At 36.0% G+C, this 16386-nt stretch overlaps 2 protein-coding genes and 1 long non-coding RNA gene across 3 annotated transcripts; all 3 read right to left on the minus strand.

Annotated features, from left to right (window-relative positions):
* Positions 1–1024, minus strand: LOC140824815 (uncharacterized). The gene is made up of 3 exons (XR_012116463.1): positions 905–1024; positions 343–470; positions 1–240 (listed from the first exon to the last, which is right to left on the minus strand). It is a non-coding gene; the product is annotated as an uncharacterized lncRNA (long non-coding RNA).
* A 64-nt stretch (positions 1025–1088) lies between these two features.
* Positions 1089–5224, minus strand: LOC140824376 (uncharacterized; the record flags this gene model as incomplete). The annotated part of the gene is made up of 13 exons (XM_073185968.1): positions 5081–5224; positions 4746–4797; positions 4308–4429; positions 4152–4202; positions 3774–3887; positions 3550–3669; positions 3245–3380; positions 2704–2874; positions 2394–2552; positions 2208–2314; positions 1832–1919; positions 1591–1732; positions 1089–1258 (listed from the first exon to the last, which is right to left on the minus strand). Coding segments are annotated over exons 1-13 (1527 nt in total), but the record flags the coding sequence as incomplete, so codon positions are not given.
* Positions 5225–11960: 6736 nt separating this feature from the next.
* On the minus strand, positions 11961–16032 carry LOC140824377 (uncharacterized). The gene is made up of 13 exons (XM_073185970.1): positions 16014–16032; positions 15734–15845; positions 15532–15651; positions 14809–14944; positions 14348–14518; positions 14054–14212; positions 13835–13941; positions 13483–13573; positions 13249–13390; positions 13013–13163; positions 12805–12921; positions 12307–12433; positions 11961–12203 (listed from the first exon to the last, which is right to left on the minus strand). The coding sequence occupies exons 1-13, from the start codon at positions 16030–16032 to the stop codon at positions 11961–11963; spliced, it is 1695 nt and encodes a 564-aa protein (XP_073042071.1).
* Between the last annotated feature and the right edge of the window lie 354 nt (positions 16033–16386).

A 16386-nucleotide genomic window follows, 5' to 3' on the forward strand; every position in this document is an offset into this window, starting at 1 on the left:
TTATGGGGCCTCCGCAGGTCCTTCGAAACGGATATAATCGTACACGACTTCTTTGAACGGACCCATGTTCATTGCCTGTGTTAAGAATATGGTGTTCTTGCCATCGACGAGTCGACTTCCTGCGATATCGATACTATAGAGATGGTATAATCCATGAATACTATGTCTCGCAACTGCATTGTCTTGGCCAATCAAGTTTGTTGTAAAATCTGGAGGCAATTCTGGATCATTGAATCGTACCTTGAAAAATATACAGTAGGATATCATCAGTATGGACAGAAGAAAATAAATATATATTAGTTATAGAAACTTATATGGCTAAAGAAAATGGTGTTTTTGTACTTGTAATTCTGCACCGTTGGCCGATGCAAGGGCCAATTGCAGAAGTGTAGTTTGCCCCATTTTTTACATTTTCAAGGTCGAACAAAATTCTCCATGTTGTTGCTTCGTATTGACGATATCCCAGTTTCCTGAATTGCAGCATAAGTAATTAAAACCCATGAATAGCTTATACACATTGTTAATAAAATCTATCTTATTTTAAAAACCGGGGAAATAAATTTTTTTTATGTAAGGGGTCATTTAATTAGTCATAATTTGTCTTAGCACAATAATTTGACTTGTTTTGTTCTTTTAATATTTTTTTACCGAATTGTCGATAATATTTCAATAATATCCGGTGTCTTGTCAACAATGATGGCTTTATGTCATCGTTCTAATAAAAAATGTGTAAAAATACAAGAAAAATATATAAATCACCAATTTATGAAATCCAGGCCAATTTACGGATTCTACTTTAGAAAAACTCCATATTAAGAAGATTATTGGCAAGATAACTGCGTTAAGTGTGTTACAATATATTATCAAAAATTGAGATTAAAATGCTGAAAAATGACGAATATACCTTGTAACGTGAGCGAAAAACCAATCTTTCTCGTAGTTACTTTCTCCAACGGTGAAGTTTAAATCAGCGTCGGGGTATAAATCCTTGTAGCAATACCATAATCCATATTGTCTAAACCTGTAAATCGTGAAATGTGAATAATGATCATTAGCAGTTTAATTTTTGTAATTAAATTTCTCATGTATGCGGAGAGGACTTGCTTTTCTGTGTCATTTTTGTACAAATGTATCTTATAGTTAGTTGGATCTGGGATGAAAAATTCAGAAGCCGTACGATCCGGGATTCCAATCTCCCATAGCGTAGGACCTTTCCTTGGTGGCTCAAAAACCACATTGTCTAGCTTAATATCAGATCCTGCGTTCAAATCGTATAACAAAATTTGTTAACTGATCCATCTTCAACTTCTGTACCTTTTAAAACCGGGTTTTGTATTTGTATAATATATTCCCACGAACATCTCAATCTGGAAAAAAAGTATTGATAGACCTCACATATTTTTTTTTTTTAAATATTGATGAGATGTTTGCGCGAATATATTAAACAAAAAATACACCTGGTGTATATAGAATCACTCTTAAAACCTGCTTAACGTTCTCTTTACTGAAAACAAAGTACAAATTATCCGAGAAGATGATATATTTTCTTTACCTAGAAAAAAATTGTAAAAAGAATAGAGGGAAAAAAACCTGGAAAAATGGTTATGTTAGGAGTATATTTGTAGTCTCCGATAATTCCGGGAACCCATGCAAAGAGGGAATATGTTCCAGGCACCACATGCTTAATTGAGAAATTTCCATCAGCGTCTGCTTGTGTCCAAAATTGATAGCCCTGATACCCAAATACATATTAAATCTAGAAAAATAAATGATATTTAATGAATAATTGAGATTTAAAAAAAAAAGAAGCTAAATTATATAGTTAATTAACCTTGCTTTCCGTTTGCCACGACCCCGGTTCTCCTGGGGTTGCCAATCCAACATAAGCTCCAGCTCCTGGTGCATCATTATTTACGTACCTAAAAAATGTAATTTTTGTATGAAATATAATTCATTTCTAAACTCCGATGACTTGTTTATTATTTAGCAACAAGGTCCCAAGTTTGTGACATTGTCTCGAGTTCGAGACTCGATTTTAACAGTCTCTTCTCCCAACTAAACCAAAATAATTCCTATCTAAATTAATAATCTATGTTTTTCTTACTTATATAGATACGGTTTACTTAACATATACCCGTACTTAACTTTATATCTAAATTATTGTTTCATTAATGTGACAAGTTAGCATCTTACGTTCACAAAAATACCTGTCATAAACATGTAATTGGCCGCTTATCTCACCCCTTTGATCGGATTTAAGGAAATCTTTTGCAAGAGGGAAACCGTATGGCCAACTACCAACCTCCTCCGACGCCTGATATGTATTCCAAAAATATATAAAGAACGTCTTCAACTTTGAAAGTACGTACTTCAAAAACCACATTTTTACGCACCTTTTTTTTGGCATCCTCCCAAAGTATAGAAGCATTCACCTTCGCTAAAGCATCAGAGTTGAAATAAACCAGAAAAGGACCGAACACCTTTTTCCAGTACTCTTCAGCCTTGAATTTGAGAGCTAGATCTTCCCCCGCATAGTGCGTGCTAATAAACATCTACACGTACGATGAATGAAATCCTTTTAATTTCCATCACAAACATTATAATACATATACGTCACGCGCGAAGAATTGAACAAACTAAAAAACTAAAAATATGGTCACAGCCGTATGATTTTTAAGAATTGATGTGTGACAAACAACTTACGGAGAGCATAGTAGGGCCAACATGAGAGGTGAGATCTTGCTTCAAAGGGCCTCCCGTTTTGAACTCATTGCTTGGCGTTATCATCCACATCCCGGCTCCTAGATCACTGCTTACCCATCCATGAACCTTGTTATCTTTGTTATCACACGAGTACAGATATTTATCGTCCACCTACGACATACTCGTAACACCAATGTATGTATGGTCCATGTTAGATTACATAGAACAAATAATGAATATTATTAGTATGGGGGAGGGGGGTGGGGAAGCAAAATTTGTTCACTTTGATTAATTAAAATTTCGACTTGGTGCAAGATTTGATTTATTTTATTCTTTAAAAAAAAATCATCGAAATACTGACTTGACATGCGATATAGATGACAGGGCACCTAAAATTGCTGACAAGACATGTCTGGCGCCAAACCAACACTTTGTACAAAAAATTGACTAAAATTAAATAAATGTCATTTTATTTCAGCAAGACCAAATTTGAAATTCTCCATCAATTTATTTGCTAATCATCAAGAGGATTATTTCTAACCTCTCCTTTGAGCTCCGGATTGGTTGGATTAGTGAGTAGAACAGCTTCGGGATAATCGAGCACGGTTCCTGTAACGCGATCTATTGGCATTGGCATAACCCTTTGCCTTACATCCGACATGGCCATGTAGTGGAACCTATTCGTATATGCACGTAGGTGTACAGCATAAATCAATTAAAATTTTCAATATCGTATATGTAGACACACACACACACATATGTATACACTAAGACTAATTTTTGGGTAAGGAGTAGGAAAGTTCATATATAGCATCACACATCAAATTAAAACAAAATGGTAGTTACATGTTTTCTTGAAGCTTCAACAAAAATCGCCCTTCTTGGATGTCGAAAGCTGGCCATCCTTCGAGCTTCTCAAGCACAGCATACGTATAGAATCCAGGGGAGTCACGGAACATTACAAATCTGCGTAGAAACAAGAAAGTGATCAAACTTAAGAAATAGAATTTAATTAAGGTTTCATTTTCATATAAATTAAATTAGAGACTATAAAAATATATCTTACGTACCTTTTGTCGATATTTAAGGGGACTTTTTCACTACCAACTGCCCATGTCCTGGTGAATGAAATTTCAGTTTGATTTTCATCTTGTAGTATTACGTTGTAGCTTGTCCCAAGAAACCTACAAAATAAGAGATTTTCCATTTATGCTTATATTTCTTCAACTTTATGTGTCACGTACTTTTGATTTGTTCAAAGTAAACATCGCCATTTATGAATTTCGATAAATTAAAAAAAAACATACGATTCGATGTTCACTTCGAAAAGAATCTGAGTTGAACAACCTAAAATTTTCGAAACAAGGAAAAAAAAATTTATATATTAAACTTTGTAATATATATTTATATGTTTGATCGCATATATATTAGGACATGATAGTATTTACTTGTCCATCCGACCATGGTCGCCTGGTATGTTCCAGATAACATCCCAATACCTATCAATTTAACAGAGCCGATTTAATATTTTTTTCTTAGAAAATAAAGTTGTATTTTATAAATTTATATATATATATATATAATAAATAAAATTGTTGACGTACCCTCTATTATCGTCTGAATTTCGAGTTTCAAGCAAATTTTGACTCCCATTATACGTGACGCTGGTCAGCACTCCAGCGGGTGCTGTCAACGTGATGCTGATAATGCCATTATACAATAGCACCTGCCACACAATTTCAATCGTATGTATATATATGAACGACTTTTATTATCTTTCTAATTAAAAATATTTTTTATCTGTATTACTTTTAGGCTTGATCTCCAATTGAATTTTTCTGAGAAGTTATAAATAAAATAAATATTTTTATTCGATGTATATTGCATTTATTTTTGTTCAAATATTTTAATAATTACTCAAAATCGATCTAGAAACTAGATTCGGAAAATACATTGGGATAATCTCGGGTATCGCATGTATTCAATCGACCAGTAAATAAATATAATTTTATAAGGGAAAGAGATAGTATAATTATTTTTACTTGTTGATCTTGTTGAAGTAATTGCACTCCACAAGTCTCCTGCCTTGCTTGCCTGAAATTTAAAAACAAAAAAATCAAAGATTGCACTACGTACGTACAAATCGAAATTATGACATGGAAAAATAATAGAAAATTTGTCGAGTCGTCTCACGTTTTATCAATGTACAAATAACTAGCTAATTAATGGTATATATATATGCATTAATCTAATTTCGAAAAAAATTTATATTGATGTACAATCATAACCTAAGTGGGCAATTATAGAGACACATGAACGCGCGCGAGCGAAAACCCTAGCTAAAAAGAGATCAAGAGTATATTTTTCAAGTACTCACCCTCGAATGTCACCAAGCACAAAGAATAGTTGTGTTACAACTCTCATCCACCCAAATATGAACTTGAGCCGCCTCTCGACCCGCCACGTTCCCATTTTAACCTGCGGAAATATCACCAGATTGGCCACGTAAAAAGATGTCGTAGCGATCATTCTGGCTGGTGTTTCACTAGGCATATCATTCTTCTTTTAAACTCCTGATTTTCTTTACTTTGAATATATTACATGACGTTCTCAATTAGTTTAGACCTTTCGTAAAGAAATTTTAACTGATTTCACCCACGAATTCATTGATAGAAGATGTAGAAGAAAAGAAAGGGTACCTAAAAGAAGTGCTTAGAAATGAAGAATTTACGTAGGGCTTGTATATATAACAAGATCGATAGGGTATTCAAATTAGATTTGAATTTTGTATATTATTTTGAAGCAGAAATGCTAGATATCTAGTCATGATAAAATGGGAAATATAATTTATTCGCACGGTATTAAATTAAGTGATTGTAATCTATAATCCGATTCAGAATAGATTCATCCATCATGTATAAATGGAAATCTAAAATTAATATCCTTGACTATTTTCCAGATTCTAGCAACAATTTTGAATAATAAATGCACCACTAATTTTTTTATATATATAATCAAAAAATATAAATCGATCTTAATATCTATTAAGATCCATTGCATGAATTTATCGTTGGAGTCGTATGATTATTTTTAAATTATTTTTTATGTCACAATGAAAAGGCATTAGTAGAAAAGAAAACTTTTCGTTCGCTCATAATAGACAGCCAGCCATATGGTCAAACTTAGAATAATGAGCATGAAATACAATTAATTCGTTAATTGGAATAAGATTTTATGTACGTGGTTCGTAATCACAAAATAATTAGTCGTTGAACACCATCATGAATTTGATCGATTTTACTTCACGATAGGCTAGGCATTCTGTAAATTATTTTTTGTTAAAAATTATATAGGCACACTTGACAATCCTAAAGATTCGTAAACCAACGTTAATTAATTTTACAAAATGTCAATCGATTGCAAGTTCATGTCGTAACCTTAACCAGCCATCGGGATGAATTCACATCATACAACATAGGGAGACGTTTTGTGATTTTGTTCAGTTATATTATCAAATTGATTTTTCTTTAATTTTTTATGGTAATTTTTGTATTATATTTTTTTCAATTTTGCCCTTTTTATATTTAAGTAGACACATCAGCGCCACATAGAAAAAAATAATAAAATTGTAAAAAAAAAAGGAAGGAAGAAGCAAAGTTAACAGACTAATCACAATTGGAGGCTTTTAGAAATTCTTATGTGAACTTGTTGTGGTCATTTAATGAGTTTGCACGTTTGGAGGGGATTTGTTTTTGCAAATATTTTTTAAAACAAATTCCAGTTTTGATTGAGCAGACTCGGGAAGTTGCTGTTATGTCATTTATATTAGTTATATTATATTAGTAATATTATATTTATTAGTGCCTAAGGATATTTTAGTCTATTTACTTTCATTGTAAACCTTAACTATATAAACTCTTTAGGTTGTTTCTATGGTTCAATAAGAAACCCTATTCTTCTTCTCTCTATGTTATCATGGTATCAGAGCCGCCCTATAAATTTGTTTGATGTTTTGAGAGACTGTTAATCCAGTCTATAGTTATTGGGGATCGAATTACGTTTCTCGGATTTGAAAAGAAGAAGAAGAAAAAGAAGGGGATTTTTCGGATTTTCGGATTTTTCAGCAGCAGCAGAACGAGAATTGCGATCTCTCACGTTTCAGCCGTTGGATCGTCTTGAAATTTTGACAGTTGGTTTAGAACATAGAGAGGTACATTCTGAACAGTGGGGATCGTTTTTTCTGTTTTCTAAGACTGTTCGGTTAGGGAAAAACGAGACTGCAATTTGAGGTTCAGAATTTTCGATTTTTCAGATTTTTCGCTTTGATTTGTTCTCGCTTTGTTTGATTGGATTTTGTCAATATTTGGATTTTTCGAATCTGTTGATTTGGTTATTTGGGGATTTCAAATTTCTGTTGATTCAAGAATTTCAGATTTGGGGATTTCTTCTCTGTGTCTATTTCATTATGGCTAGTCGTAAGGATGATTCCCTTCAGTCGATTAGTATTCAATTGGATGGTAAAAACTACACGTATTGGAGCTATGTTATGAAGAATTTTTTGCGTGGAAAATCTATGTGGAACTATGTTACAGGTGTGCGGGTTAAACCTACAGACGACCAGGCAAACGATTATGCGGCCTTGGTCGACAATTGGGAGGCTGATAATTCAAAAATTATTACGTGGATTAACAATTCTGTTACTCACTCTATTGGTGTTCAGTTGGCTAAGTATGAGACGGCTAAAGAGGTATGGGATCATCTGGCTAGATTGTATACGCAGTCTAATTTCGCCAAACAGTATCAATTGGAGACAGATATTCGCGCACTTCAGCAGAATGATATGAGTATTCAAGAGTTTTATTCTGCCATGACTAATCTCTGGGATCAGTTGGCTCTCACTGAGTCTGCAGAGCTGCGAGCATTTGAACCGTATATTTCTCGTAGAGAAGCCCAACGTCTGGTACAGTTTTTGATGGCCCTTCGGAATGATTTCGAGGGATTGCGTGGGACAATTCTACATCGTTCTCCTCTTCCATCTGTTGATTCAGTGGTTAATGAACTGTTAGCAGAGGAGATTCGGCTTAAGTCTAAAGTAGATAAGGTGTCTGTCACAAATACGACTCCATCCGTCTTTGTTGCTCCTCAACATTCTCCACCTAGCAACCAAAACAGATCAGCTCCTAAGGTCTCTCTGGATGAATGTGCTTTCTGCAAGGGGAAAGGTCATTGGAAGGCTCAGTGTCCGAAATTGCTGAGTAAAGGCAAGCAACAGCAGCAACAACGACCACCACAACAACGCCCGTCGCAGACTGCTCCATGGTCGTATCGCCCACCTCAATCCAACAATGCAGTTGCTGCCCCGTCTTTGGATCCATATATGTTTGAGCAGTTTCAGCAGTTCCTTACTTCACAGTCTCATGCCATGTCAGCCTCCTCTCCTAAAGGTTTGTCTTTGTCTGCTAATTCAGGTAAAACGTCTCCCTTATGGATCTTAGATTCAGGCGCTTCTCATCATATGTCTCCTGATATTGATTCTTTTACGTCTGTTACTTCTGCTCCCTCTTTGTCTGTCATGACCGTCGATGGTACTCCAATGCCATTGGTAGGAATTGGTTCTGTTAACACATCTCATGTATCTCTATCAGATGTATACCATATTCCTAGTCTAACCTTAAATCTTGCATCTGTTGGTCAATTGTGTGATTCTGGTCTCTCAGTTCTTTTTACTTCTACCAATTGTTGTGTTCAGGACCCGCAATCTCAGAAGGTGATTGGGACAGGCCGTAGGGAAGGGGGACTCTATGTTTTGGATGAGCTCCAAATATCAGATATTGCTGCTTCTAGTGTGGATTTGTCGTCTTTTCGTTTGAGTTGTTCGTCTTCTGATTTTTATCTTTGGCATTCTCGTTTGGGTCATGTTTCTGCGTCTCGTTTAAATTTTTTGTTGTCTACAGGAGTTTTAGGTCATTTATCCAGTCATGATATTTCGATTGTCGTGGTTGTAAACTGGCTAAATTTTCAGCCTTGCCTTTTTATAAAAGTATTTCTTTGTCTATTGCGCCATTTGATCTTGTGCATTCTGATGTGTGGGGACCCTCTCCTGTATCCACCGAAGGGGGTTCCAGATATTATGTTTCGTTCATTGATGATTTCACTCGTTATACTTGGGTTTATCTTATGAAACACATGTCTGATTTTCTTACCATATTCAGTAACTTTAGAGCTCTTGTGAAAACCCAACATTCCTCTGTCATTAAACGTTTTCGGTGTGATTTGGGGGGTGAATACACTTCTAACAATTTTTCTCAGTTACTTGCTTCTGATGGGACTATCCACCAAACCTCGTGTACAGACACTCCTCAACAAAATGGTGTTGCTGAAAGGAAACATCGTCATCTTGTTGAAACAGCTCGTTCGTTTTTGTTGTCAGCCGAGGTTCCAAGTGAGTTTTGGTGGGAGGCAGTACTTACAGCTGCTTATGTGATCAATAGAATTCCTATATCTCATAATTCCGGTTTGTCCCTTTTTGAAAAGTTATATAGTCATTCACCTGATTATTCATCGTTGCGCGTCTTCGGTTGTACTTGCTTTGTTCTCCGACCACATGTTGAGCGTAATAAATTGTCTCCTCGGTCCGCCTTATGTGTCTTTTTGGGTTATGGTGTTGGTCAAAAGGGATATCGTTGTTTTGATCCAGTTAGTCAAAAACTATATGTCTCGCGTCATGTTGTGTTTTTAGAGCATATTCCCTTCTTTTCTGTTCCTACTAGTTCTCATCACATGACACGGTCAGATTTAGTTCGTATTGACCCCTTTGATACCGACCCCGGCGAAGTTCTATCTGATACTTTGGTTCACGAGGCATCCACCTCTCATGCCCCTACTCCTACGACCACCCAGTTATCGGATGAGATTGCGGACGATCCTCCTCTGCGTCAGTCTACTCGTACTCGTAAGTCTACTAAACTCCCTGATTTTGAGTACTCATCTTATTCTACTTCCTTTGCTTCTTTTGTTGCCTCTGTTCATCGTCTTTCCTAGCCTTCATCCTATAGAGAAGCAGTTCGTGATCCTCTTTGGCAGGCTGCTATGGCTGAGGAACTTACTGCTCTACACCAGACTCATACATGGGATTTGGTTTCGCTGTCGTCTGGAAAACATACCATTGGTTCTCGTTGGGTGTATAAGATTAAAACCAAATCCGATGGATCTATTGAACGATACAAGGCCCGACTTGTTGCTAAAGGCTATTCCCAGGAGTATGGCATGGATTACGAAGAAACTTTTGCCCCTGTTGCAAAAATGATGACTGTTCGAACTCTGATTGCAGTTGCCTCTGTTTGTCAATGGAAAATATCTCAGATGGATGTCAAGAATGCCTTCTTGAATGGTGATCTTCATGAGAAAGTTTATATGACACCTCCTCCCAGTGTAGCTCATCAACCTGGTAAAGTTTGCAAACTTCGCAAAGCTCTTTATGGTCTCAAACAAGCACCACGTGCCTGGTTTGAGAAGTTTTCCATAGTGATCACTTCGTTTGGCTTTCTTCCTAGTCACCACGATTCGGCATTATTTGTTAAGCGTACAACGGCAGGTCGTATTCTATTATCCTTGTATGTTGATGACATGATAATTACTGGTGATGATTATAAAGGTATTGAGTCTTTGAAGTCTGAGTTGGCACGTTGCTTCGCTATGAAAGATTTGGGTGTGCTACGTTATTTTTTGGGAATTGAGGTTGCCTATTCTCCAAAAGGCTATCTCTTATCTCAATCAAAGTATATAGCTGATTTGTTTGAGCGTACTCGACTCACTGACAACAAGATTGTTGATACTCCCCTTGAGACTAATGCTAGATACTCTCCGTCGGATGGCACTCCTTTGACAGATTCCAGTCTCTATCGTACCATTGTAGGCAGTTTGGTTTATCTTACTGTGACTCGCCCAGACATTGCGCATGCTGTTCATATGGTTAGTCAGTTTGTCACTGCTCCTACTACAGTTCATTGGGCTGCCGTTCTTCGTATTCTCAGGTACCTTCGGGGCACTCAGTTTCATAGTCTCTTGTTCCCTTCTACGTCTTCGTTAGAGCTGCGTGCTTATTCTGATGCGGATTGGGCTGGTGATCCTACGGATCGCAAATCGACCACTGGATTTTGTATTTTCCTCGGTGACTCGCCTATTTCGTAGAAGAGCAAGAAACAAGATGTCATATCTCGCTCTTCTACAGAAGCAGAGTATCGTGCCATGGCCTCGACTACCTGTGAAATTGTTTGGTTACGCCGGTTGCTTGCTAATATGGGTATTTCTATTTGTCACCCAACTCCATTACATTGTGATAATCAGAGTGCTATTCAGATTGCACACAATCCAGTTTTTCATGAGCGAACCAAACATATCGAGATTGATTGTCATGTCACTCGCCACCACCTACAGATCGGCACCATCACATTGCCATTTGTTTCTTCTCATCTGCAAATTGCTGATATGTTTACAAAAGCACTTTCGGCTTCGCGCTTCCGTTTCTTGTCTGACAAACTCTCAATGCTTATCGCTGCAGCATCGTGAGTTTGAGGGGGAATATTAGTTATATTATATTAGTAATATTATATTTATTAGTGCCTAAGGATATTTTAGTTTATTTACTTTCATTGTAAACCTTAACTATATAAACTCTTTAGGTTGTTTCTACGGTTCAATAAGAAACCATATTCTTCTTCTCTCTATGTTATCAATTTATTCGATGCAAATAGCTTGGGACTTGGAGCATATAGTTACGGCAATTCAAGTCTTGCTACGAGGAATTCCATGCCTCATCACACACTTCTATAGTGAAGGGAATCAGGCTGCGGATCGGTTGGCTCGTGAGGCTTATGCTCATAAATTAAACCTGCTAAATTTTATGATGTAATAAATAATATGCACAGGGACGTTTTGAGCTGTATAAAGCTAGATAGAACTGGATTACCTTATTTACGTTGTAAAAAATCATAGTTGTATTTTGTCGGAGTTTAGGATTAGTCCCTTTCCGGTCTTTGGATTTATACGTTGTAAAAAATCAAAGTACATGCTTCAGCATAGAGTATATTAGAATTAAACATCAAACTCTTTTCACAAAAAATAAAATCTTCAAAAGAGAATACACCAAATATTAATTTAATAAATCATATATATTTCTGTGATCATTATTTGGCAAACCATACCATACGCAGCTTATTTATAACATGCAAATAAAAACCTAGAAATGGTTTGTGTTATTAGCCATCCTCAGCTGCTGGTCCTTCTAGACGGATATAATCGTACATAACCTCTCTAAATGGCCCCAAGTTTACTGCTTGAGTCAAGAAAATTGTATTCATGTCATCGACAAGTCGACTTCCCGTGATGCCGATACTGTAAAAATGGTACAGGCCATGGATGCCATGCCTCGCGAGTGCATTATCATTGCCTATCAATGTGGTTGTAAAGTGCGGAGGCGATATTTCATCGTTGATACGTACCTTGAAAAAAAAATACAGTAATCCAAATCATATATAATTTAATATATATGGTTAAATTGTTATAGATTAATATCTCAATCATGTTGATATGTATGTTTCGTACTTGTAATTCTGCTCCATTAACTGATGCAAGGGCTAGCTGGAGAGTGTAGTTTGCTTCTTTGTTGACATTTTTGAGGTCGAACAAAATTCTCCATGTAGTTGTTTCATATTGTTTGTCTCCTGTTTTCCTGAATTTCGTTTTACACAATCCAACAAAAAAATTTATTTCGAAAAACAATTTATCAAGTTTGTATCATTCAGGAAAAATAGTTGGAACTATAAGTTGACCTAATTTTGATTTAGATCCTTTAATTAGTCTCTTTTCTATCTCAATGTAATAACTCCGTTTCTTTTATAATTTTGTTCGGTTTTACCGAAGCGCTGATATGGTTCCAGACATTTCATCAACATCAGGCTCAAAATTAGCCACTTTAGAAATAAAGTTTTTGCACCAAGACTGAAATGAGAATATCAGAGGACCAGAAACAAAATTAGACCAACCTAAAGGATCGAATTGGCAATTTCCCTATTTATTAAATATTATATAGTTTTCTCGTACCTTGTGACGTGCGAAAAGAACCAGTCTTTCATGTAATTGCTTTGTCCAATAGTATACACTAGATCAGATGTGGGATACAAGTCTGTATAACGAGCCCATAACCCGTATTGTCTGAACCTGAAAATCATGAAGAGAATAATGATGTCCCCAGTGGCTATTTAGGGCTTAAACGATAAACATTAATGTATTGTTTTAATTTGATAAAAACCTTTCTGTGTAAATTTTATATGGATGCATCTTATATATTGGATCGGGGATAAAAAACTCAGCAGCCGTTCGATCAGGGATTCCGATCTCCCACAGCGTAGGACCGATCCTTGGAGCCTCAAAAACGGCATTGTTCAGCTTAATATCTGAGCCTAGAATTCAATATTGGACATGATTTATTTAACCAAAATATATGTAGGATTTGACAAGAAAAATATAGAGAGCATTCGAAATAACCTGGCTCGACGATGATGTCCGTAGGGTGTTTGTAATCTCCAACTGTTCCAGTAACCCATGCAAACAAGCTGTATGTTCCGGGGATCACATTGTTGATCAAGAAACTTCCATTACCGTCCGTTTGTGTCCAGAATTGATAACCCTAAACCAAAAATACATATTTCAAAATAGTTGCATTTTTTTAAAATTTTATGAATATTCTCGATGGAGGAAAGTGAGATATAATTAATTAACCTTGCTTTCAGTTTCCCATGAGCCTGGATCCCCTACGGCTGCCAATCCAACATAAGCCGATGTGGCTGGCACAGGTTCCTTATTTATATATCTACACGAATATATTCATACCTTTCATTAAAATGTTTACTTGGGCTCTAGAATATTGAATTTACAATGATAATTCGTCGTGCAATAGTCACGACTGATGTTCTTATATTAAGTTAGGTAGCCAAATTAGCGGAAAATGGTAAAATCAGTACCATGTATGAGTTGGCTTGAATTGGATTTTCTATGATTTAATTTTAGTTAATTAGAGGATTAGACTCCAATTTACAAGATAAAAATTGTCTTTTTTTCCAGTTGAACTTACCTGTCATGAACAAGTAGTTGGCCGCTTACTGAACCTCTTTGGTTGGATTTAATAAAGTCGTTCGAAACAGGAAAATCATAAGGCCAGCTAGCGACCTCCTTCGACATCTGTGTAACACCACCAAAATAATATTTCATGTTTTCTTCTATATAAATATAATCATCGTTTTAGCCGCTAGCTCTTAAATGTGGATTAATGGAAATACACTTGTGTACGTACCCTCTGCTTGGCGTCGTCCCAAAGTACCGACGGGTTGGTCTTGGCTGAAACGTCGGAGTTGAGGTAAACAAAAACGGGGCCTAGAACTTTTTTCCAATATTCTTCTGCCTCAAATTTGAGAGCAAGATCTTCCCCAGCATAATGTGGGCTAATAAATACCTACATGTACGATAATAATTGGTCTCTTGGCCACACTCATTGAAACATTAAGAATAACAAACAATATATATAAAAACTATATCTATCTATCTATAATCTATATATATGAGTTATCAAAGTAGACAAAGTACTTACAGAGAGCATGGTAGGGCCAACATGAGAGGTGAGATCTTGTTTTAAAGGGCCACCAGTTTTGAACTCGATGCTGGGTGTTATCATCCACATTCCCACACCTAAATCATCTCTTACCCATCCATGAACCTTGTTATCTTTGTTATCACATGAGTACAGATACTTGTCGTCCACCTAAATATGACGACCGTAACGACGACATAATCCATTTCTCAAAGTAGTACGATAAACTTCATTAATCACTAGTTTGTATGCAAGTTCACTCTATAAAAATATTATTAATCATCAATTGGACGATTTAATTTTAAAAAAATTCCTAGCAATATGAAGGCGCATACATGAATAAAATGATAGTTTTAGAAAAACCATTATTATTAAAAAAAATTAATGTCGATGTGATCTCTCAGGGTAATATAATGTTATTTACACTTATGTTGGAGAAACAACCCTAGAAAAAATACTACCTCTCCTTTAAATTCTGGATTGGTTGGATTTGTCAAGAGAACAGCTTCTTTATACCCAAGAACTTGACCATTTCTGCGGTCTATTGGCATTGGCATGAACCTTTGCCTCTCATCCGACATGGACATGTAGTGAAACCTATATATATATAAACGGAATCAATCGATTATATATAGTTTCACTTCAACCAAACATGAAGATTTAGTAAACTTCACATTAAAGCTACATAAATCTCCAACAAAGTCTCGATATTACCCTAGGGTTGCATCAAATGATCTTTATTTATTCTAACTTAATTATGGGGTGCATTAAAATTTTTTTGACCCCGAACATAATAATAAATGTGAATTGTTGGATTTACACTTGGTGTCATATCCCAATGGTAGGTTGATCTCTACCCAGAGTTATATACAAGTTCATTCATGCTTATATGGCTTAATTATGTTGAATGAAAACTTTGACCAATTTAAGAGTAGGTCTCTTGTGAGACGGTCTCACGAATCTGTATCTGTGAGACAAGTCAACCCTACCGATATCCACAATAAAAAGTAATACTCTTATAATAAAAAGTAATAATTTTAATGGATGACCCAAATAAAAGATTTCTTACAAAATACGACCCGTGAGACCGTCTCACACAAGTTTTTGCACGTGGACATTGATTGTTATTCCATGATCAATTACGAAAAGAAAAGGTGGGAAATAAATGCAATCTTTGTACGTACTTATTTTCTTGAAGCTTGAACACAACTCTAGCTATTTGGATGTCCAACGCTGGCCACCCTTTGTGCTTCTCGAGCACAGTGTAAGTGTAGAATCCAGGGGCGCCTCGCAACATTACAAACCTATGCATTCAATACTTATCAGAAATTTGTAATTTGTAGAATTTAGATTCCAACAATTGGTAGAACTTAGAATATTTGTTACCTTTTATCAACATTTAAAGGAACTTTCGCACTACCAACTGTCCATGTTGTGGCGAATGAAATCTCCGTTTTCTCTGGATTTTGCACGATCACTTCATAGTTTCCATTGTAACCTTATTGTTAGAGAAAATGAACATCAGGCCTAGAGAAGGTGACATATGGGCCGCGGTACGCCGTTACCAAATTTAATCTGAAACTCGATTATTTTTATAACATCGGATGATAAAATTAAATCTTCTCTCCTATAACATCTGGGGTTCTTAATCCGACTCAGCCTGAACTTTCCGATTCAACGTGCATTATCAGAGAAAATTATTAAGGTATAATTGGATACGTACCTCTCCATAGAAGTTTTTTCTCCTGGTTTGTTCCATACGACACTCCAATAGCTATCAATTTAAATTTCACAAATTTAAGACCTCGATAATAAACATTAATTTGATATCAGGAAGTGAAATTAAACCGAATAAACTCGCGAGTACGTACCCCCGATCGTGTTCTTCATTTTGGGCTTCAAGCAAATTGTCACTCTCTTTATACGTTATGCTGGTCACATGGCCAACCATGGAAAATGTAACATTAACGATGCCATTATTCAGTACCACCTGTCACGTTTATTAAACTATATATTATACATTATTTATTGTTCATCAA

The sequence above is a fragment of the Primulina eburnea genome, chromosome 2, assembly GCF_022965805.1.
Source record: "Primulina eburnea isolate SZY01 chromosome 2, ASM2296580v1, whole genome shotgun sequence".
Taxonomy (NCBI): domain Eukaryota; kingdom Viridiplantae; phylum Streptophyta; class Magnoliopsida; order Lamiales; family Gesneriaceae; genus Primulina; species Primulina eburnea.